Source organism: Phoenix dactylifera, chromosome 7 (assembly GCF_009389715.1).
Source record: "Phoenix dactylifera cultivar Barhee BC4 chromosome 7, palm_55x_up_171113_PBpolish2nd_filt_p, whole genome shotgun sequence".
Taxonomy (NCBI): domain Eukaryota; kingdom Viridiplantae; phylum Streptophyta; class Magnoliopsida; order Arecales; family Arecaceae; genus Phoenix; species Phoenix dactylifera.
The window spans coordinates 11,250,242-11,274,159 of NC_052398.1; the positions used below are offsets into that span (position 1 = coordinate 11,250,242).

General features: G+C 38.1%; 2 protein-coding genes across 7 annotated transcripts; both read right to left on the reverse strand.

The window, feature by feature from the left end:
- Window positions 1-229: 229 nt before the first annotated feature.
- Window positions 230-4,572, reverse strand: LOC103719512 (amino acid transporter AVT6A-like). The gene is made up of 5 exons (XM_008808792.4): window positions 3,289-4,572; window positions 2,368-2,520; window positions 2,029-2,232; window positions 1,319-1,784; window positions 230-789 (listed from the first exon to the last, which is right to left on the reverse strand). Exons 1-5 carry the CDS (start codon window positions 3,713-3,715, stop codon window positions 648-650), a joined length of 1,392 nt encoding a protein of 463 aa, XP_008807014.2. The 5' UTR covers window positions 3,716-4,572; the 3' UTR covers window positions 230-647.
- A 3,597-nt stretch (window positions 4,573-8,169) lies between these two features.
- Window positions 8,170-14,214, reverse strand: LOC103719513 (transcription factor bHLH49-like). 6 transcript variants are annotated; one of them, XM_039128288.1, is made up of 8 exons: window positions 14,116-14,214; window positions 12,258-13,932; window positions 11,917-12,144; window positions 11,736-11,801; window positions 11,585-11,653; window positions 11,308-11,379; window positions 10,903-11,097; window positions 8,170-8,868 (listed from the first exon to the last, which is right to left on the reverse strand). In XM_039128288.1, the coding sequence occupies exons 2-8, from the start codon at window positions 13,056-13,058 to the stop codon at window positions 8,752-8,754; spliced, it is 1,548 nt and encodes a 515-aa protein (XP_038984216.1). In that variant the 5' UTR covers window positions 13,059-13,932; window positions 14,116-14,214; the 3' UTR covers window positions 8,170-8,751. The 6 variants fall into 6 exon arrangements, with proteins under 6 accessions (XP_038984216.1, XP_038984214.1, XP_038984215.1 ...); XM_039128286.1 differs by having other exon boundaries at window positions 12,258-13,945; window positions 14,116-14,212; XM_039128287.1 differs by having other exon boundaries at window positions 14,026-14,117.
- Window positions 14,215-23,918: the final 9,704 nt, after the last annotated feature.

Here is a 23,918-nt window from a genome sequence, read left to right on the forward strand (position 1 = left end):
TGAGACCTCCTCACTTCTCTTCCTCTCCTCATTCACCTTCAAGCTTCGATGTTTATTCCTCATCTTTCCACCGATCGATTCCACCAAACCCACCTCCAGCTTCCTACTCTCATCATTCCCCTTTTCGATTGTGGGCACGGCAGCATGAAAGGTGGAATTTCCATGAGCTTCTCAAATTGTCATGTCACAGAATACCACATTGCCATTTTAAGCATGCCAAGGAAATTTGTTTTCAGAGAATCATATCGCACTGAAATTATTGAGCAAAAAGAAGTTGCCCGTACATTTTATAACGCACACAATTAGGAGCTTACACAGCCAATGAAAAGACATAGTTCAAGTATAAAGGTAGACCAACTTCGATTGATTCAATAATTTACAATTTGCAACTCCAATTTCACCCTTCGTAACAGGTACGTGTTGTGCAATAACCTCTGATACACCAATCTTTCCACATATATCATTCCTAGCATCTTTGCTCAACTTACATGTTGAGTTGCTTTCTATTATCGAACCGAACAAAACTTGGACCATGCCCACTAAGGTTAGTGCTCAATTTATTAACCAATCTTACGAACAACCTACATATGCAAACCAGACATGAGACGCCACTGTTTTACTTCCTCCATACCAAGAATCACAGAAGCTCAAGACAGAGGTGAGGCCTTTTCCTTCTGGAAGAGAGCATAGGCATCACTGTATACAGCTATCGCATTTGAAAGCACGGCAAGGACGATCATGAAAACAGATAAGATCTTATCCCACTTGGTCGCTATGCCATGAGGGTCCCTGAAATAACACAACAAAAATATCATATGCAAAACTTTGGAGCTCAGATATTAGCTGAACTGAACAATGTAAAGAAACTAATCTACCAAGCATCAAAGTTTTGGAGTTCAAGACAATAAATATGGGTGTGCATGTCTCAAGAAATATAAGGTCTAATATGCATATATATGAATACATGCATATGTGCATTTTGTATATGGTGGTGTTTGTGTGCACACATTGAACTCGAAAGCTACAAGATTTACAGCTAGAGCCATAACGCAGTATAACATTTGCAACGATCCAGAACCAAACCACCATACATTACCGGAGACTACCAATAGTGATATGATTCATATATAGCAATACATGGTGCCATTGTAAGTTTTAGAACTAAGGATCATCGGGTCCCTGTCCTTCCTATGTTGCAATTTTTTTAGTTAAGCAAAACCAGCTAGAATTACTTTAGTCCAACTGAACCATAGCAAGTTTACATCACCAGATTATGCTGCGATAAAACATACTGCCCTGATTATATGTCAGAACTTACCTGAGGGTAATGGCAGCAGGGAAAATAAATCCAATGCAGACGGCGGCTGTTGCACCAGTAAATTGAAAGGCATCCCAAATGCTGGGAATGAAATTTGCGGCCAAGAAAATAACTGAGAGAAGCCCCACTGTAATTAGCGCAAACCTCCGATTGTCCGAAGACAAAGGCATTGCTGAAGGAAAGAGGAGGCCATCCAAGTTGAGCCGGAGCGCGTGGAAGATGATGGGGAATACAAGCATAAGGTGGACAACATAGCTCACTCGGACAGCATCATTAAGCAGAGAGCTGTATGGGATACCAAGATTGGAGTCGAAGTTGGCGAGCACATCATCAAGAGTGGATTCACCAAAGAGGAGGAAACCAAAGAAGCTTGTTGTTATGTAGACAGTAGAGCAGAGCACCAGTGATGTCTGTACGATGGGCTTGATCTGGGAGGAGTCTTCAAGCTCATTGTCTATGGTGTGAACTGCAAAATTATAAGAGTAATTAGAATTAGTATCCATTTACTTATGAAACATCTTTAGACCTTGGTAACTAATAAGCATGCCTGTTAATATGGAACAACAGACATTTTAAGTTCTTAAAAAGATCTATATTAGCAAAAGGAACCAAACTTTTCTTTAAGTAGGCAAACTTATCCTTACAAAATATAGACACTGTACCAAGTCTACCATGCAAAGCAGAAAATATAATATTTAGATCCTCCATACCATTGTAATGGCAGATATATGCAGTTACGAGAACAGGGACCACTGTGAAGAGGTTCCAAATAGATACCATATTAGGTATATCAGGAAACAACTTGGGCATGGAAATGCTTCCACTCAGCAATTTTACGATAGCCATCCCAGCAGTAATTACAACAAAAATTACTGCTAGTGCAACTGATAAAGCAGACGTGAATCTTAATGAATCTGCAAGAGAGGTGGCAGAATTCTCGATATCAGTCTAATTTAAAACAAGGATAGCACAAAACAGTTAATTTCTTTGGAGAGATTATTTAATTTGGAAGATACATGCAATGATTTAAGCAGTCAATCCACGCTTACCTATATGCTTGAAACATGCCAATGGAGCAAAAATTACAAGAGTAGTGACTAGAAGAACAAAAAAGCGGCCATTCCACCAGTGCTCCCCAAACCATCCTTCCAAAACACCAGAATGGTGAACCCCACTGGATGATGTCCCGGAAAGCACGTCACCTTCTCAGAAAAAAAAGAGAAAAAAACATAATCCTTTAAGTTAGAATCATTAAATATTTCCCTATTGTATCAAGCAAAAGCCATCTTCAACAATATGATGTAATTCAAGTAATACGTCCTTTTGCTTTCTTAAACAATGCAATTGGAGAAGGAAGATCAGAAAAGCCACAAGTGTTCCAAGACATTACACAATAGCAGCAAATTCCTATAAGTATTATGATTGCCCTAAACAACTGGCATGCTGTTTTAGAAGATAACATTGCTTCTCAAGATCATTAAAACTTTAAGGGATTTAACAAAATGCAAGTTCTCTATGACATAATTAAAGAGGTGCTAACATACAAAAACATAACATGCATGTATGACTCATTCATCTACTGGTCACGGGATTTGCAGGCAAGCTTATTAGCAAGGGGACTAACAACAAGTGATTTTTGAATAAGTTACTAAAGGTATGCACAATCATGAATTTTCTGATAAAAGATGTTGAATAAATACACAATTATTATTCATCTGCTATAGCAACAACAGTATCCAAATCATGAAGATTGCTTTCACTACCACATTTCAGCATATAACTAACTTGTTTGTTATCAACTTCTTCGGGCACTGATAATATCATACGATGATATGCGAACTATTTTCAGATAAAACACAGATAACATAGAGCATCTCAGAATGAATTTATAGATCACACAAACAGCCAATGATAATTATATGCAGGACAGAGCAGAAAGAAATTGAGTATGTCTTTATCAGATGTCATACCAATAATTATCATGTAGACGATCATCATGCCGACATTATTTATGACAACGCAGATCTGTAGCAGCATCTTCCCGATTTTTCCAAATGCATCCCCCATAACTCCTGCGTAGGAGATTGTTTTCCCCGCCCTGCTGAACCTGATCAACATATCGATCGAGGCCTCGGTGAGGAAAGCAAAGAATATGATAAGCGCAAGTCCAGGCACCAGCCCTAAGACTTTCATGGTGGCAGGGAGCGCCATGATTCCAGCTCCCACGACGGTCGTGGATAGGTTGAACACAGCCCCAGCAAAGGATGCTCCATTAAACCCATCATATCCTCCATCTACCTCGTGTTTGGTTGGTAGAAGAGGAGAATTATCATCAAGAATCTCTTTGTTCTTTCGTCCTCCCTTGTTCTCGGCCGGGGAAAGGCTTCCAATAGTCATGTTTATTTACTTCAACTTGCAATTTGGTGGCCTTGGATTCAAAATATAACAATCAAACTTCTGAAGTTAACTAAAGATTCTGGTAACCAAGGAACATAAACGAAGAAGCCCAGAGAAATTACTTGTCGGAATTGAGCTCTAAATCCAAATAGCCAAAACTTTCCCAGACTAAGATCGAAAAGGATGTCAGGATATTTTTGAGCTGAGAGCTGAAGAGATTTGACCTATCCAGAGTCCCAAACTAAGATACCGAGAAGTTTATGGCTTCATTGAAGCCCAATAGCAGGATCTCGAATTTAATTGGACTGGGGATGGTAGCGACTTTGGAGATTTTCAAGGTAAGATCAGCTGAATAATAAAAGCTAACGAAAAAACCAAAAATCGCCCAAAAAAACAAAGACTTTGAGCTCTCAAAACAACATAGCTTAAAAAATCCGAAGTTAATGTAGCAAAGGGCTATCTTGGGATCGACCTCAGCAAAACAACATTTAAAAAAAAAAAAAATCTTGCTTGAGAAGAAAAGAAGAAAGAAGAAGAAAACAAGAGCCTTCCTTCCTCTCCTTCGATCTAAAAACAAGACGTATCGTTCAAGTTTCTGACCGTTCCTATCTCGGATTTGACCCGGAACGCGGTGGAAAAACACCGATTGACGGTATTTCTATCACCTTCGGAAAGGAAAGACGAGAATTTTACTGGTTTTCAGACCTCCATGGGCGCCCAGATCGAGCTGTGTTCGAAACGAGATGCTGGATTACGGTACGGTTTTCGATCGTCGGAGTGGGGAAGGAGGAGGAGAGCACAGGGGAGAAGGGGGTCAGAATCTGATACTGTTTCTTGAGGCTTGAGAGTCCACTACAATCATAGGAGAGAAATGATAATTTATAAGGTTACGTCAAAAAAAAAAAAAATCACAGAAAAAAAGACAACAGCGAAGCGTGCAAGGAAATGCAGGTCTCTCACAACATTTTGAAAATTTCCGCCTACGGGTCATACGCCGTCAACAGACAGCACTCATGTGATTCGCAGAAAATTTTTTACCAAACCAAAATATTATTTTATTAAATAATTTATTCACTAAAAAATAATTATAATATATTTAATTGATTAAAACAAATATTATATTTTAAAATAATTGATATTTGATAGAGCATTTAAAAATGCTGTGAATTATCTATTATATTTTTAATAAAAAATTCTTGATAGACTATATTTAGAAAAAAAAAATTAATTTTCAACCAATAAAAAAAGTAGTTTTTTCTTGTGCTCTTTTAATTTTTCTTATCCACAAAATATAAGAATCTTATTCCAATAAAAATATTATTATTTTAATTTTTTAATTTTAATTAAATAAAAAATATTTTTTATTTTTATTTTTTGAACCAAATAAGTCTCCCATGTACGACAACATTTTATTATATTAAAATAAATTTCAGTACCGGCCTCGTGCTCCAGATGCGAAATCTAGCTGTACGAGCCAACTTGTCCCTGAATCGATAGATTTTTATTTTTTAAAAAGGTTTCCACTTATGCATGGCTTTAGTTCAACCGTTCGTTCATTCCGTCCCCCACGCTACCTAAACTGGTGTGAGACGGCCGCATGTTTTACGTAGCAATAATTCTATAAAATATGCAAAGTCCATTAAAAAAAATGACAGCCATTTGAATCATTATTTTTAAGAATAAAATAAACAGTTCACTATTTTTTTATATTAACATGCTTATATTGTAAAATGCAAAGTATTGTCAATTACTAGGGGCCTAGATTTGTTGGTCCATCTCCTCAGTCCTTCTGTCGGGTCGGCATCTCGCTGGGGTGGGGACTCCATGAGACGAATGGGTGAGAGGCTTTAGACAGAGTACCCATCGAAATGGAGGATTGGAGTACGCCATTTTCAAGCCCGGCCGGGACTACTCTACTGAGTATACCGGCTCTGGCAAGATTGCTCTAAATCTTGGTATTGAGAGTGGTGGCTGACCAGTCGCATGCAATGTGCCGGAGACTGAGAGTAGTGGCTGGGCAGGCCGGATTCTAGCTGGACTAGCTCCGGTCATGTTGTTGTCTACTGCAGGCCTTGGATTGCCACGATGAATGAGCAGATCGAACTGCTTATTGCCCACAAGCGCAACAAGTTGTTCTAGCGGAGCAGGTTCCGGGCTTCATAAGGGACCCTCAAGAGGTCGGAGTGCGGTATTGCAGGCGTGCAATGTGGTGTTTCTCTTCATTAGATGTCAATGTAGCTGGGACGGGATCCTTCCTCTAGCGCTAATCTGTTGCCGTTGAATCTGGATCGAAGTCAAAGTGCAACTCGAAAGACTTTGAGGTCGGCTGGAACTGATTTGAGTAGGTTGGTCAAGGTGTCGAATGCTGGTCTCCTAAGCTGGTGACCTGCAAGAAGTCTGCTTGCTAGAGAGTTTTCGACAAGAAACCCTTCGATGCCTAAGGCAGAATAGAGAGGTGTGTGCAAGAAAAAAGATTTCAGCAGAGTGTGGTGCTCTGTGAATAATATAAGATGTATGTTCTTGCATATAATTGCATACATGGGGTTCTCCAGGCTACCCTTATATAGGAGAGCCGGATTTGTCATTACCTAGATCGACGTGATGCGCTCCAAGTGCCAGGCAGTGACCAGCGGTACGGCCTCGCGTGGGCGGTGTATGGTACTGACTATACGTATTTTTTCTAGCTTATTAGGCTTTGGAATCCACGACCTATGCCCCGGATACATAGCTATTGCAACGGCCAGTCGTTGTCCAGAATGGCCAATGGTCAGAGCTGTTAGTCCTTGTTGGCATGTGTTGATTGATTCATCATTTGGATGTGAGGTTATTCATCTTAGTCGGTCGGCTCTTCGAATGGGGCTAAAGTCGTCTAAGGTCAGCTTATTTTGAGGTCGCAGTGAGGCCGGTCTTGTCCAAAGTCGAGTGCGCAATAGCATTCTAATTTTTGCGAAAGCAAAAGAACTCTTAGACATCAATCGTCCATCAGATTTAAAATCCTCTTTCGATATTAAATCTTGTCCATGGTTTTTATTGCTACTCTTTATCAAAAGATAACTTTAAACTCCTTCAAAAAGAGGGGAAATTTTTTTAAGAAAAGATAGGTTTATAATGTAATCAGTCAAATAGTCCGGTAATTGTAAAAAAATTTATTCTGAGATTTATATACTCTAAATTGAACATCATTCTAAACTAACCAACCAAGCCCTAAGGATCTAAAATCTGGGCTCCGGAGCATGCTGAGAGCATGGATGGGTGGTGGTCGATGGCAGACAAAGTCGATGAGGGAGGAAAACGGGGAGAAAACGAAAGGAGGGAAAGAAATACAAGGGAGGCTCAGTGGAGCGGCAATCATGGGTGCCTTTCTCGCCCGCACATGGAGAAGAAAAAGAAGGACGAGGGGTGTAATCCGCCTCCTCAGATGGCATCGAACGAACAAGGAAAGCCCCGACCCCAGGTCCTCTTTCCTTCCTTCTTGGGTTGAGCTAAAAAATGGAAGAAGAGAGCGGAATCCGATCCTCTCCCCTGTTCCCAAACAGGGCTGAGGCGTTTCCATAACAGTTATGGCTTTTACTCTCTGTGGACATCCGAAATGTTTACATGTAATTTAGCCCTTCTGAACTGTATAAAAGTGTCAGGTTGTTCCAAGAACATATCATTATCAAAATTAGATACAGCTCCGGAAGCTGGAAGCTATAACTAATTAACTTATTAAAACTTTTAATACCTAATATTACTGAACAACACTTCATGCATTTATATATCTGCTAAGTTTGATATCATACTCCAATGTTTTGATCACTTACCTAAATGGATATTTAGTTCCACTGCCAAGACTTCCCTTAATTCTACTTGGTAATCACACAAACTTATTTCGTGCTTTGTGCTCTAGGAGGCATTGGTAATCAGGCCATAGTTAGATGACCGTCACTTGATGCAATATGCTAACAGAATGATTATAATTCAATGCCAGATAATGGTCTCCAAATTATGTGCCTTTACAATATAGCTCCACTTTTAGAAGTTATGACTCCAGAACTGGTTTGAGATCATCATCTTAATCGTAGAATCTTTCTTCAGATGCAATTTCCAAGTTGAAGTATAATATAATACTTATGCTGCAATTGAAAAGGCCATTTTCCTCTTGAATCTTTTGGTAATTGCTATGCTAGTATTTCAAAAAAACATCTAAAAGATAATTTTCCGCTTCCTACGACAGAGAGATGTTCAGAAAGTCCATCCGAACTAGACTACATCAGGGAAGAACATGTAGAGCTTCTACCTGCACCTTCCTCAAAGATGACATGCTGTTAAATACAAATAGCTGCTATACTTAAAAGAGAACTGATTAATATAATATCGATATGCTGTGACATGACTCCAGATACAACTAATCAAAAGCACTCAGTTTTTATTTTTGATGTTATTTGAACGACAAAAAAAATTAAAGATAAGAATAATAAAGAAGGAAAATGGAACATGATATTATTTGTTAAAAGGTGAGTCTACAACATCTATTTTCCATTACCTTGAACAAAGAAACTTGTTTCGTGCTGCAAAAATAGAACCACCCTAGTCATGCATCTCTTAGTGACAGGATTCTGTGATTACTCATTGCTAAGCTTTTGAAGTTTCTGGTTAAATTGCTCTATATACCTCTAATTTGAGAGAGAGGAAAATTATCTCCACAGGAATACGCTCTCTCTCTTATATTAATCTCTGAAGAACGAACTAATGCACTTTAGGAGATGTAGTAGAGCCTTGCGGGGAACAACCCCAAAATTGCTAATACAAGAAGCAACCATGTTCATGCTCCAGAATTATATCATTCAGAGAAAAAAATTGCATCTTCCACTGGAACTACCAGAATTGTATACCCTGCATCTTTGAAGCATGCAAACTTTATTATCTCCTTAAAAGAGCAAATACGAACAAGCTCAAGATGTAGAAAAGATACGATCAGAGCTCGATTTTTGTATGATCTGACAGCACCCACTGTGAACTATCTAGCTATCAAGGGCATGAACAGGTTGGCGGCTTCACATGGGGAATCCCTCGCAAGGTTTACCATTTAACTCTTGGGCATTGAGAGGGGGATTAGCACCAAAAGTCATTTGCATAACATTGTGGAGCTCCTCGTTCCATGCATTAGGTATCTGAAATTAATTCAAATCCAAGCACTATTAATATGAATCACCCACTAAGACAAAACTAAAGCATCATTCAGTTTCAGGCATCGAAATCATCACAACACTATAATGATATGCAATGAAGTATATTTATGCTTTGATTAGAAATATAATAAACATAAACTGCTAACTATGTCAAATTCATCAAACCATATGTGTGAGAGAGCTAATCATCTAAATGGGCAAATTATAATTGATCTCACTTCAGGGTATCCAGGGTAGATTGTTAATTAGCAAGTCAACATAACGTACTCGTTTGTCTCTGACATTTGAAAGGTAGAGAAAAGAGATGGTTGGTCTAATAAATTGTTACAGACCCATGAGACATTATTACCCAACTTCCAGAAAGCAATGCTTCTGATTTATTAAGGATGAAAGCTTTTCAGGCTATTCGATGATTAGATCAGTTTCTGAAGTGAAATAGTTATACTGATACAGATTTATTTCATCGGAGGGAGAAAAAGGGTTCCTTGAAGCTCCCATAGGACGGTATGGAGGAATGGTAAAAGCTGAAAGAATTATCAAAGAAGCAGAATATCATGGGGCTAGATAAGACCATGAAAAAATCCATTAGGTGTTAGCAACTTAACCGCTCCACAACTTTCAGCACGTATGAGACAATATTAGACTTAACTAAATGCTCAAACTCAAATAGCCAACGTAGAATTGCTCAATAAATCAATTATGATATCTCTGTACCAAGATTTCAGAGGGGCACACACTATGTTCATACATTCAGCTTGAAGTGGATGCTCGAGAAAATGAGGCTTCGAGCATGGGAGTTGGGAAGAATTGATAGAAACCATCCATGCAGAATGAAAATATAGTTTCTAAGATAACAGTAACAACTATATCGAAATTAACTATTCATTAAAAAAAAAAGAGATGATATTAACTTTATTTACAGATGCACCTCAGAATTGTCAACTTTCCCAAGAAATAACGACTGAAAACAGGAGTTTTTTTTCTCAAGAATGAAGTTGTTGACCAATCCCAGTAACTGTAGTCAGCTAGAGGGCCACGATAGCTGTTATGAAACCTCAGACTTTTGGGCAACATCCTATTCAAACATTCAAGCAAAGGGGATGAAAGTTGCCACTCTGCACCAACATCCACTACAGCTCTCTCAAATGCTTTAGGCAGATATAAACTCTATTCATGGCAAACAAGCTAGGTAGGTCAAACATTAGGGTTCAGCATGTTTGCTCTTCGATGAATGAAATTATTCACAGCAGATTTATAGTGCACAGCTTTCTCTTTTGAGTCTCATAAATTTTTGATGGGGACATCAGAGCCACTCGCTCGCATTCGCACCAGAGATTGGCATCATTGTGGCTGGGAGATGATCTTAAGCCACCAGATTGAGTCGGGCCCCGAATTAGGTCCAATCTAGTCTGCGTCTTTTTTATTTTCTGCATTTTGCTTTTGTTTGATCGAGTCAATTTGACCATTTGCTCTTAGTCAAGTCAATTTGGTTAGTTGTTTGTTATTAGACAAGTCAATTAGGTTAGCTATTAAGTCATGTAATTGGGTCGAGAGATTGGATCGATTTTGATATGTAATCAATCAATTGACTTAATCAATTGATTGAGGGTTCAAGTTTGGTATGTCGTCAATTGATTGACTTGATGTAAGGTCTATATAAAGGCTACCCCTCTCATGAATTAGGGCATTGAAGAATTGAATATACTCTAGCCTCCCTTTCTTCTCCTCTTTCCTCCTCTTCTTTTCTTCTTCCTCTTCCTTCTCTATTTCCCCTGCAGTGGTCCTCCATCAATTTTATGACTTCATTTTTCTTATTTTTCATCATTTAACTCATTTCTTTGCTTAGTTCTTGGAGAACCATTCCCCTACTATGATCCTTGAGTGCTTTATTTCAGATCCATGCAAAATTTCAAATAGAAATCATGGTCCACCTAAATCTGTCACTAGTTTCTGCAATACAAAAGAATTTGACGTAACAAAAATATAGTGGAGAAATATGTAGGTAAGTAATAAAACCTGAGGCATAGGTTCTTTGTATCCATTAATGGAAGTCAGTTGAGCATTCATTGCTGTTCGAAGCGCATCAGAATGGTTTACAATGCCGGACATCCCTGCTTGAACAAGACCCTGTTGAGATGGATGTAGTTGAGGATGAACCGTATCTCTTGAGAAACCAATGGAAGATGAAGGACCGCCTCTCGAATGAAAAAGCTGTCATGAGAAAATAAGAGTTCATGACCCAACTAAACTGAGAGGATATTAATTAACAATAACTAACATCATTGTATCCACACACACACGCGCATATATATATATATATATATATATATATATATATATATATAGCCAAAACAATGTAAGAATTCTTTGAAGCAAATAATGCCCAATATACAAATCTAATTAATGTACGATTTAATGTACATCTTTAGAAAGAAGTCCTTCTATGTTGAAGTCCAGCCTGGGATTGACAGCAGCAAGCTTCATTGACAGAAACTGGCACAGATAAAAGAATAACCAAAATATGATGTTATTCCTCCTATGAGTAGTTTATCCATAGCAAATTGTGAGCAAATTGAAACCTTTGTAAATCGTAAAAGAAGAACATATTGGCTGATCATGAATTCAGGCTTAATGTCCTTTTGGTTCGAAGAATGAATCATAATAGTTTAGTTATGGCCAACAGAACTATGAAGCACACCTCAACCTGCCGTTGCAGTGATTGAACATAGTTGATGATCTCATCCAGCATGACTGCTTTTCCTGTGACCTACATTCACATGTCAAGAAGAAATGGGCATAAAAAACAAACTTTCTAGATCAAACCCCAAAGGGCATTGCTAGAAACCTACTTTACTGCAACCAGGAACAAGTTCTTGAAGAAACTTCATCCGTTCACTAATTTTTTCCCTCCTCACCTGCAACACATGTCCATCCATGTAATCTCAATAAGCTTCTCATTCTAAAGGACTAGACCTGAAAAAACCTTAAATCAGTTAGAAATCAGAATTCCTATGGGTGGCAGAACCTTACTCTTTCTGCAAGACTGTGGCTATTAGTTGCCTGGCCACGCCGTGCTCTCACATGAATACAATCCTCCTTCGGGGCATCCGAGCTATCCTTGGCTTGCTTCCCATTAGGCTTGACAGTTGCCATAGTTGAGCTATTTTGTCCTGGCTTCTGTTTAGTGTCCACATTATCCTCTGTGGTCTCAACAGAAGGCTGCGAGGCTCCTCCTTGTACTCGGTCTGGTTCGATATCCTACCATGTAAAATTTATAGACCTATAAAATATGATTGATAATTGATTCGAGTTGAGGAAAATAAAGCAATACATCAAAGCAAAGTATATCTGAAGAAGTGGAAACCATCTACCTGACCGGACCTTTTCCTCTTGTTAGCAGCAAGTCCTTTGGAAGAAGAATCCCCAGCTGGACTAGCCAAATTAGGTGCCTCCTCTTGCCCACCTCCACTGAACTCAGGCTCACCGGACTCATTGCCTGAGACACCAGCACCATGTAAGCTCCCCTTATCTCTCTGCTCCTTCATCGGACTTCTACTGCTGGATCCATGATCAATAGGCAATGAGGCAGCCATACGAGCTTCAGTTGGGCTCATTTTACTCTTTTGTATCTGAGCTCCCAGGGCACCTTTCCGAGTATTAGAGTAGGAGCTCAGGGACTCAGCTGTACTGAAAGGACTCACCATGCCATTTAAATTACCACCATTGAAGCTTGAAAACCTTGCGACATGCTCGATGAAAGCAGAATCAGTCGGGAAATGAGAGAGAGTTGGAGAGAGAGCCCCAGGGCCGGTCTGTAAGAAAACCCTACTTCCTTGTGATGAAGAATCTGAAGGATTCCAGCCCATGTCAAGCTTCGAAGGCCCGGGAATTGGTTTTCCTGTGGGCATGCTATTGGAGGCCACCATGCTGCTTTGGACACTATTACCACAGAAGCCTGAGTTCTGTGAATGGGCAGAAGGGTTCCAGAGGCTAGGGGGAAAGGATTCCACCATGGAAACTGATGGAGATGGGGAGGAAACCATAGGGTGAGCCGAGACCAAACTGATTGATGGATTGCCGAATTGCCGATCGGCTGGCATACCTGAACTGTGATAGTTAGGATGATCCCCAGCCTTCTCCCACCCAAATTTATCCTTCTCATTAATACCCATCTCTACGCTACTCTCTACAACAACTAGATCAATGAAGAAAGTTATTTGGAAAAAAGGATCATCTGTTCAATCTGTAGTCTAGAACCACTTGTTTGAAAAAAAGGAAATAAACATAATAATATTTGTCCAGAAAACTATAGTTTAGAACCACTTGCAAAACCCAATTCACCAAACCAACCAATGATAGCACAGAAACCAAAAAAAGCACAAACCTACTTCAAACCAGAAGACACTGAGTATGCTAATAGAAAAGAAAAAGGAAAGAAAAAAAAGGAATTATTTCACATGACCTAAAGGATTGACAGTAGTGATCCTAATTAAAAATATGAAAAAAAAAAATATACTGAGAGAAGCTAATAATGTCAACTTTTATTCTCTCACCTTCAGAGGCTAGATCAGACAACATCAAAGATCATGAATCTAAAACAAAGAATGGATTAATACTATGGATATATCACACTATTCAAGCGGCTCAAAAAACAGAAATCTCAGCTGTGATCGGAGGTGAAAACACAAGGCAATCAGAGAATTCCCACCCCTCAACAACCTCAGAAAAAAATGAGCACACCTTGGTTTCGGAGATCACTGGACAGAAGCGAACCATTCACGACATAGCCCTCCTTTTACTACTCTGCTCTCCTGATGAGTTAGAGCTCTGTAGGCAACAAACAGACCACACCCTCTCCTTCCACTCGAGTCTTGAGTCAGTGCAAAGGAAACCCAGCTAAAAGTGAACGAAGGAAAGTTACCAACATCAGATTCCTTGCTCCCTTGCGCTCCATTGAAGCCTTTCCCTCATTGAGAACATTAAAATTGAAACCACCTCCTGTTTGGGCTTGGCTGCTACTGTCATCAACTGCTCAGTAGTCACTCTCTGCAGGGTGACACTGCCATGTTCAATGTCCCCAGGAACAGAGAACCGATCTTAAGAGAGAGAAAAAGTTAAGGGGAGATGGAGAGGTCCTACCTATTTGTGTTTGTGCGTGTGTTGAGAGTGAGAGAGAAAGAGAGAGAGAGAGAGAGAGAAGCTTTATGGGCAAAGATTGCTTGCACTTACACCAAGACCTACAAGAAAGAGAGAGACATTTGAATGATTAACTACCACCACTACGGCTGAGAAAACAATTCGAAAAAAGAACACACTCCAGGCTCCCCTTCACCTCAAACCCCCACTCCCCTCTCCTTGCTTATTACAGTGGAAACATATTTTATGAAGTTTTTTTTAGCTTTTCTTTAAGCAATTTTTTTAATGGTGCTGCTTATCTTTATTACTTAACATCTAACAAGCTTTGAGCTAGCAAACCTGACATTGCCAGCCCTCTCGTTATTATTATATGTATTCTTTTCAAGAAAGTGTCAGAACCATCTTTGTTGACAACAAAAGCAATAATTCATACTTAAAATTATTATATAACTTTTTTAAATACTATCAAGACCATCAACAATGTTTCTGACACAATGCCCTTGATAATTTGAACATCTGAGATGAAGCATCATGTGACTTCACATTTCACTCCAAATTTAAATGCTGGGGGTGGGTGGGGCAATTAGCCATGTAGGCTTGTCTCTTTTTTTTTTTTGTTGAAATAATCTCAACAGCTAGTTGGTTACTACATCAATAAAAGCAAAAGAAACACACACACACACACACACACACACACACACACACACACACACACACACACACACACACACACACACACACACACACACACACACACATATATATATATATATATATATATATATATATATATATATATATATATATATATATATATATATATATATATATATATATATATATATATATATATATATATATATATATATATATACTGGTCTAATCTGCTGCTGAGTTTTTTAGTGGTCATAGGGGAGACCTAAGATTGAACCTCTCCATCTGAATTTGAAGGATTCAGAAGAAAAATGAAAGCAACCTCAATCATATAACCTGTTGTTTAACAAAGCAAAAATCACCTTTAGCCGAACCCAGAGGTTCACCTCAAGCTGCCTTTAATTAGACATATGCTTTCGTTCTCTAAATCAACAATCTAATTAACCTCTTTATAAGCACACTAAGAAAAATCGTTAGCAGTAAAGCCACCATCTTTCATGTTTGCTAAGCTTTCGAACTAAGTGCTTCAACCTGGAGTCCTTCCATTGTAAGTTCCACAGCAACATCGCAAATCCAATCCCCTCTTAGGCAATGGGCAGTCCAACCTAACGTTAAAATGTAACGCGATGCCCAAAAAATACAGATTAAATAGTTTCAGGCGGTCCGTGGAGATATATTTTTTTCAGAAAAGGTTAGACAATATATTTCGGGATGCGCGCGAGGCAGCGTAACGGAGCTTCCATTTTATGAGCTTGGCCGGGGCTTTCGGAGAGTCGGTAATTTAAAGGCGCCGGGTGGTCGTTTTGGTCAAGATTCGGAGGATCCAAGGAGCTCTCTCGCGAGATTTCATCGTATCCGAGGAGTACCACTACCGCACCCGGCGATACGACATGCAACGGTAGAGGAGAGGAACCTACGGAGGGTGGGACACAATCAAGATTTACTGATCTGGACGGCTGTGATTGACGATGCCCACCCGGAGTCTCTGAGGACCACCAAATTGCGCAGGACGTTGGTGGTGACGGCATCGCAAGAGAAAAGACCGTTGTCTTCCCCCCCCCCCCCCCCCCCCCCCCCGTGGCTTGCAATTCAACTAGATATATTATCTTGTAGTTTTATAGATATTTTTAAATTTAAGATGGATGTTATCCTTGTTTCCCTTCCTAAAGTTAAGAATTAAAGTGAAATAACCATTTTGATAATAGCGTGAGACATGAATATAGATGATTGGAGTTTGGCAGACGGAGGGACATGCTAGAGTGTCACTTTAGAATTAGCATTGATAATTGTAGGATTGGATTGGTATAATACCTCATAAATTTAACTTATTTCAATTATTGCTAAATGTTAGCCCGGATCTAATAATTCTAAGCATGATCATCAAACTCGAAGATCTAAATCAAGCAATACAAATACCTCAACAATCTAGGATTTACATATATGTTTGGTTGATATGTAGCCGGTCAAAATTAAGATTGGGTAAAAAAAGATGCTTATATTGAAAACACAAACAATCCAATCGCTTAATATGCGAGTAATACCTGAAGAGAGAGCGGATCATATTTTCCCTAAGCATCATTCTATTTATACAGTATGGAAGATGTTGGTCAGATAATCTGATTAGGGAGAGCGAAGATTTCTCTCAATCCACTCAATTGAAACCTTCCAAAAGAAAATTAGAAAAGATGAAAAAAATAGTGTAATAATATTTTTATATCCCATTTTCTTTCATTGATAATTGAAAACTGAGATATATAAAAATGAGGTTTGTCCTTGAATAATTTAGGTCAAATTTCTCTCCAAGTGCTAATAGAACTTGCTTTCTTAATATAGACATGACTAAAAAATTAATCTTGAAAAAGCTAAAATTCTTTTGTTGCTTCATCTGATTCTTTTTGGATTAGAAGATATATTCAATCAAAATCTTTTCCAAAAATAAAACATTCAGTTTGACCAGTCTCTTTCAGAATCCAAATGAGAGAATTTGAGCCTGATCAGTAAAGGCATGACCACTCTCTTTGAAGGCAGTGCCACATCATAGAGTTTGAAAAGTTTTCCGATTTCAAATTAAAAAAAAAAAGATCATCTCAGTCGAGCATTGCGTGACCAAGTTATTACTTTCGGAAGTTCGGCTTGCGATTCAGCTTCTGGATATGATGGATCTCGTTCTTAGATCCTATCCAACCCCATCTATAGTGGTCGAAATGGTTTACATCAAGTTTGGTTGTCCTCCTAAATCATCAAATAATTCAAAAATAATGGATAGCCCCCAAACTTGGAGGTCTTTTGGCCGTCGTAGTTAGAAAAGGCGATGCACCTTGTGTTACTCTCAATCTAACATCTTCTAATTATGAAGCATTTGGCTAGAGGACAACATAATTTTTTTTAGGTGGTGGTGGTGGTGGGTGGGGGGATCAAATTGGATCAAAACAGCCAATTCACCAAGAAAGATTGAAGCATCATTTAAGTCGCCAATAGAGTACCGCTCGGCCAGCTAATTAGCTAGAGAGTTGGCATCTCGAAATGTATGCATGGCTTGAAATGAAGCAAGCCTTGAAGCTATAACCTGAATGTCTTGAAGGAGCGGATGAGAAGAAGCTCTAGAATGTTGTCTCCTATCCAATTGATTGCTATAGTAGAGTCACCATCCAAGACAATTCTGGTACAACTTGGAATGAAGAAAGCAGTTGTTGTTAGTCTCTTCCAAGTAGCTCGTAATTCAGCATGTACAGTATAAAGATTTTTAATGATATTCTAAACTAATGGATACAACTTGAAAATCTTTTGTATCAGTTTCAAACTATCTTGGTGGTATGTGTTTTGACTTGGAAAGGCCATGTCGAAGGTTTGCAAATAGATATGCCCCTTAGCCATCAAAAACTGACAATTTTTATAATTTTGGTTATATTTTCTTAAGTGTTACTCCTCCAAAGAGCTAGGAGAGAGGATATAATAAGATTCATAGGGTACTAATTTCCTCTCTTTTTTCCCTTCACCTTCCTTTCCATTCCCACTTGTCAATGTCTATAGACATCATCTCATACCCTTTCTTATGATCTAAATGAAATAGATCATTCCCACTTTTCAAACCCATCTACTATGCAACCAATCACCAGCTTCCATCTTAGGCCAGTGAACTGAGCATGATCTGGCCGGCGATTTTTAAGTTTTTTTTTTCTTTTTAATTTTTGGTTAACAAAATTCAAGTTAATTAGATGGCATAATTCGATCAAACTCGATAGAAATTATTGGGTAGTCATAAATGCATCGGGTTGCCTTTTGAATCAACTTAGGATAAAAGTAGCTATTCAATTAAACCTTGTGTGTGTGTTCGTCCAAATGCACAGGTATGCATGCCATGAGAACATAAGCTTTATATCATTTAATTCAGACTCATTTCAAAAGACTTGCTACTCTTAATTGGATAAATATGACATACGTGAGGGAAAGAAGCAAAGATGACTATGATCTCAGTCCTGTTCTTCCCTGTAGTCAGAATTGAATTAGTTGGAGTCTATTTTATAGAAGGCAATGGGTACTGCATCTTGTATACAGACTACAGGGATGAGGCAATATTAGCACGAATAGAAGCTCAAAGACCACAGAAAAAAAAAGCTCGAGTAGTTCCAAACATAACAGTGGAGATTTCATAGTATGGAACTCTCTTACGAGGGAAAAAGGACAAAAGAAAAAGAAAAATGGTGCTATTAGAGTTTTTGTGTAGAAATTGATGCATAATCTCCTCTAACATTGATTTTACTAACAAATTTTTTTGTCTTAGAAAACAATTTAGAGAGAAATATTAGGTAATTTTTCTTTGGATCTAGAGAATTGAACCTTAGGAATGATTAAGTGGAGCCTCGAAGATCATGGATCGGAAGTTGGACCACAACATCTAATTGTGATCATTTAGGGGGGCAACTACATGATATGAAGGGTAATTCAATACTTTGCAGTGTCGGGGCGGTGGGGGGCGGGCGGCATGGCATTGGATGACCATCAGTGGATTGTGATCTACCTTCACTTTCAACATGATGTCAAGACTAGCTAAGTGATCCATGAATGGGCTAACATCATTTTTAAAATACACCATAGAGAGTATCTACTGTACAACACAACTTCGAGGTTCAAAATACCAACTCCTCCAGTACATGGAGATTTTGTTACAGAAATCTAGTTTAATGAGGATGATTTGCATCAAGCTAAGAAATGTTACTAGCTTCTGCGATCCATGAATATAATAAACTAAATACTTCAGTAAGATCCACCCTTTAGGGAGAGGAAAAATTATAGAGGTGCCCATGATTCCCACCTACAGGATTATCTTAGGTTGTAAGTTGTAACTCTTTATTAATAATACTTTTCTACATGCAACATAATTAACATGAAAGCCTATGTGCATGGATATGTCTTGAATGAGAAATGGTGGATGGCAGCTTGCTTTGCAAAAGAAGTGGTTATGGAGCTCTTAAACATCACCACACAAAATGATGCTAGGAGATTCCAGTGATTGCTCCCATGCCTTTGTAGCATATTTTGTGACAGTTTCATTAAACCAATCCTTAGGACGCACCCTTCATTATAAAGGTTGCTCCTTTTTCTAAAATATGTGGATCTGAAGGCCACTACCCTTGGATCACATCTACCTTTTCTCCTCAATCTAAAGAAAACCCAATACATTGGATTGGGAAGGTTCTTATTGGGGTCAAAGGGATGTCCTCAAGCTATGACCATAGCTGTCTCTTGCCTCACTGTCTCTGCCAGAGTCCCAATTTCGGTAGCTCACAAATAGTGGGAAAAACACATAAATCGGAAAAACTAGTGATATCAATACAAACAATGGAATTGACCACCAAAGTACCAAATTTCAATTCAGGTGTTCATAGATTCATCATAATCCAAATAAATATTTTTTTAAGGCATGGATTACAACAAAGACCGGACCTATGCAGAGCTAATATTGCAGCTGAGTTGAACTATTAAAGACCTAACAATGTACAAAGCATACAAGCTAGCTAGGAGTTTTTCAAGACCTAAAGGGATATCGCACTTAGAGGGGCAATTTATGCAACATCTTTATACTAAAAACCAGATCAAATTTTATTTTAGGAATTAAGATAGCAATCTCTAAATGATTTGAGGCCAATGGAAACCATAGAGGTGTCGTTTGCCAAAACTAGGCGCAATCTTAGGGAATCCAATTTAAGGAAAACCTCCTCCAAACTGTTTGCTTGACAAGAAAGGGTCCATTGCATGAAGTGCATGGCATGTGCCATGGTTGCAGGAAGATGGCTACTTCGGCTAAAGCTATAGCTCATTGGATGCTGTCAAGCAATATCCTTCGGTAATGAGAGCAGTGAGTGGATTAGATTAGGTTTCCTTGTAAAGGTTGGAAAAATTTAAGACATTTAGAGATTGTTGAGGAGAGCAGTGTTGTATATTTGGTTATTACTTCTGGCAGGCTGATAAAGATTTCATAAGAGAACCAGAAACTTGGCAATGTACTATGAGGGAAATGACACCGATCCTTTGAATCATTTCGCTAATCTGGTTGTCCAACAAAAGGGTATTGATTATGATGAGATGTTCAGCCTAGTTATTAAGCTTGTCACAATTCACACTATTCTTTCTCTTGCAGATTCTGAAGGTTGGCCCATTCGGCAATTGGATGTCAAAAACGAATTCCTCCATGGACATCTCACCAAGGATGCTTATATGAAACAATCTCTTGGTTTCACTGACCCAGACAATCCCACTTATGTTTGCAAGCTACAACGTTCTTTTTATGGTCTTCAATAGGTGCCATGTGCTTAGTTTTAGAGGTTGAGCTCTCACTTACATACTCTTGACTTTGATGGGTCTACAGTTGATCTCTTACTTTTTATCAAGCACACCAAAGAACCAAAGAATATATGGCACTTCTTCTAGTTTATGCTGATGATATTATTCTTACTGGTACTCTTACTGCTCTATTGGATAACCTTCTTCACTGCTTTTTGAGCATTGACTGGTACTCTTACTGCTCTATTGGATAACCTTCTTCACTGCTTTTTGAGCATTGAGGCTAAGACTACTATTTCTGGACTTCATCTGACCCAATCAAAATATATTTCTGATCTTCTTCTCAAAACCAACATAGATAGTTCTATGCCTCTTCTGATACCTATATCTACTAGGTCCCAAGTTTCTCATCTGATAGTTTGTCACTTTTGATCCACTCAATATCGGAGTATGGTGGGTGCGCTTAAGTACCTTACTCTTACACGTCCTAATATTGTCTTTGCAGTCAACCAAGTATGTCAGTTTATGAATAAACCCACTTTCATACACTAGTTTGCAGTCAAGTGTGTTCTTCGCTACTTGAAACATACTATCGACTATGTTATTTATTTAACCAATAGTCCATCCTTATCTCTTCATGCCTATTTCGACACCAATTGGGCTGATCCTGATGACCGGCATTCTGTAAGTGGCTTCAATATTTTTTTTGGTCATTATCTCAAATCCTAAAGTGCTAAAAAGCAACGCATTGTGGCACGTTCAAGTCCCAAATCCAAATATAAAGAGCTTCCCAATACTGCTGCTAAATTAATTTGGATTCAATTTTTACTACAGGAACTAGGTATCTCACTTTTTCAAGCTCCTATACTTTGATGTGATAATTTGTCTACCATATATCTTACTGCTAATCCCGTGTTTTATACTCGAGCCTAGCATATTGAAATTGATTTTCATTTTATTCGAGAGCGAGTGGCTCGTCGTCAACTTCATATCCAATTCATCTCCTCCAACAACCAACTCACTGATATATTCACTAAAAGACTTGCCTCCCAACACTATCAACAGTTGTATTTTAAGCTCTTAGTGGTACCCACATTAGCTTGTGGGAGGATATTGGTAGTATCTTCATTTCAGTCCCATATCAAGAATCTATAATTCTAGAAATTTTGAGTTTTAAATTCTTAATTTTAAATTTTAAATTTTGAATTCTAAATTTTGAATTGTAAATTTTGAATTTTGAGTTTTGAATTTCAAATCGCATAAATTTAGGATTGATCATAGGAATTCATTTATTATTTCTTTCTATCCTTGTATCATCCTAGTTGTAATCTCTTGTACATTCATAACTATAAATATAAATGATGACTGCCTCATGAGATTGGTAGAAAAGTTCTCCTTAATATTTTTTCTATATATTTTATTTTTCTGTATTAAAAAATAAAAAAAAACTGCTAGCTTTTTCGAACGTTTTTGTCTTTGAGTGCATCCCAACAACTAATGCCTCTCTCTTGTTACATTAAAGCAATATTACAATTGTTATCAGGTTAGGTAAAGTATCTAAAATTTTTTATCTGCGATTGGCATCCCAAATTATATAAGAAAAATTGTGCTAACTAATGACTTACATCAATCTTATATACCACACCAGTCTTTTCATGCCATGCAATAAAGCTAACAACTAATCTGAGTCTGGGTAGTAATTCAACCTCTCATAAATCCATATTAATTTTATTTGATAAATTAAAAATTAAAATTCAAAACAACTCTATTCTTTATTATCTGTAGTGGCCTCGTAGACTGACCTAGATTGGAACTTCATCTATGGGCAGCAAAATCACGATCTTAGTATTCTTGAATCTCCATTCATATTAGAATAGATCAAAGATGTTGTATTCAGTTTCAAGGGAGACAAAAACCCCGATCCATATGGCCTCACCTTCAATTTTTTCTAGAACTTTTGGGATGTAGTTTCTGGCGACCTCTTTTTTCTCTTTCAACAGCTTTATGACACCAACATTGACCTATCGAGGCTCAACTATGTAATCCTAACATTAATTCCAAAGAAAGAAGCTGCTACAGAGCCGAGTCATTTTTGCCCCATCAGTCTTATACATAGTTGCATCAAGATTGTGACCAAAGAGTTGGCAGGCTGCTTGCAACCCTTCATGAAGGAGCTTATTGACCCGGTGCAGATGGCTTACATTAAAGAAAGATCAATTTTGGCAACATCTTCTGTGCCAATGAGATTTTGTTTCAAAACAAGAAAGTTTAATATGGATGAAATCATTTGCAAGTTAGATTTCTCCAAAGCCTTTGATAGAATTGATCCTAAATTTCTGCTCAATCTGCTTCTAGTCAGAAAATTTCCTTCAAGGTGGATAGGTTGGCGGAAAAACATCCTAGTATCTGGCAAAATTGCGGTGAATGTGAACGGCGAGATTGAAGATTGAATCTTTTGCAGGAGAGGGCTAAGGCAAGGAGATCCTCTTTTTCCATACTGTTTTATTCTTGCTACCGACCTCCTATGTTGAATGCTCAACTGTGCCACAGCGGCTAAGATTTTTGAAGGGCTTGGTAATCCTTGGATCTATGGAGGGACGAAGATTTTACAATATGCAGATGACACTCTAGTATTCACTCATGCTAAAAAGGAGTATATGACTGTTTTGATGATCATTATCTACTATTTTGAAATGATATTTGGGATTGCTATTAACAATCATAAAAGCTCCATCTTAGCTATTGGACAGGATAACATAGCTACAACAAGATGCATTGGTTGGCTAAATTGTAGTTGCTCATCTCTTCCAATCAAATACCTTTGGCTTCCTTTATGTGGAGGTAAACCTACTAAAGCTAATTGGATGGTCTTGAATCAAAGAGTTGAAGATAGATTGGCAACATGGAAAAGCAATTTCTTATCTTTTGGGAGAGGTTAACATTAATCAACTCCATACTTTCCTCTCTCCTTATCTATTTTATATCAATTTACAAGCTTCTAGCATGGGTTATCAAGAGGATTGATAAATATCAAAGATCATTTCTATGGTCAAGCTCTTCGAGTTGTCATGGAGAATCATGTAAGGCTAATTGGAGTGCAGTTTGTCTTCAAAGTGCGATAAGGAGGTTTTGGAGTCAAAGATCTGGCTGAATTTAATATGTCCCTATTATCAAAATGGGGATGGAGGTATCTTTCAAATGACCCAAAAATTTGGAGAAAGAAGGTACATTTTGCATACCATAGAAAAGTCAAATTATGTATGAGTTGGAAACCTATTAGAAGGTGTTCAAATCTATGGTGTGACATCATTAATGCTCTTCCTGCCTTTTGGAGTAGAGCTTAGTTCAAAATTGGCAATGGACATAATACACTATTTTAGAAAGATCCCTAAGTTTGTGATTATGAAAATTTAGATAGAGGTTAAAAAAACTTTGTTTCTCTTTTTGTTATCTTTTTGATT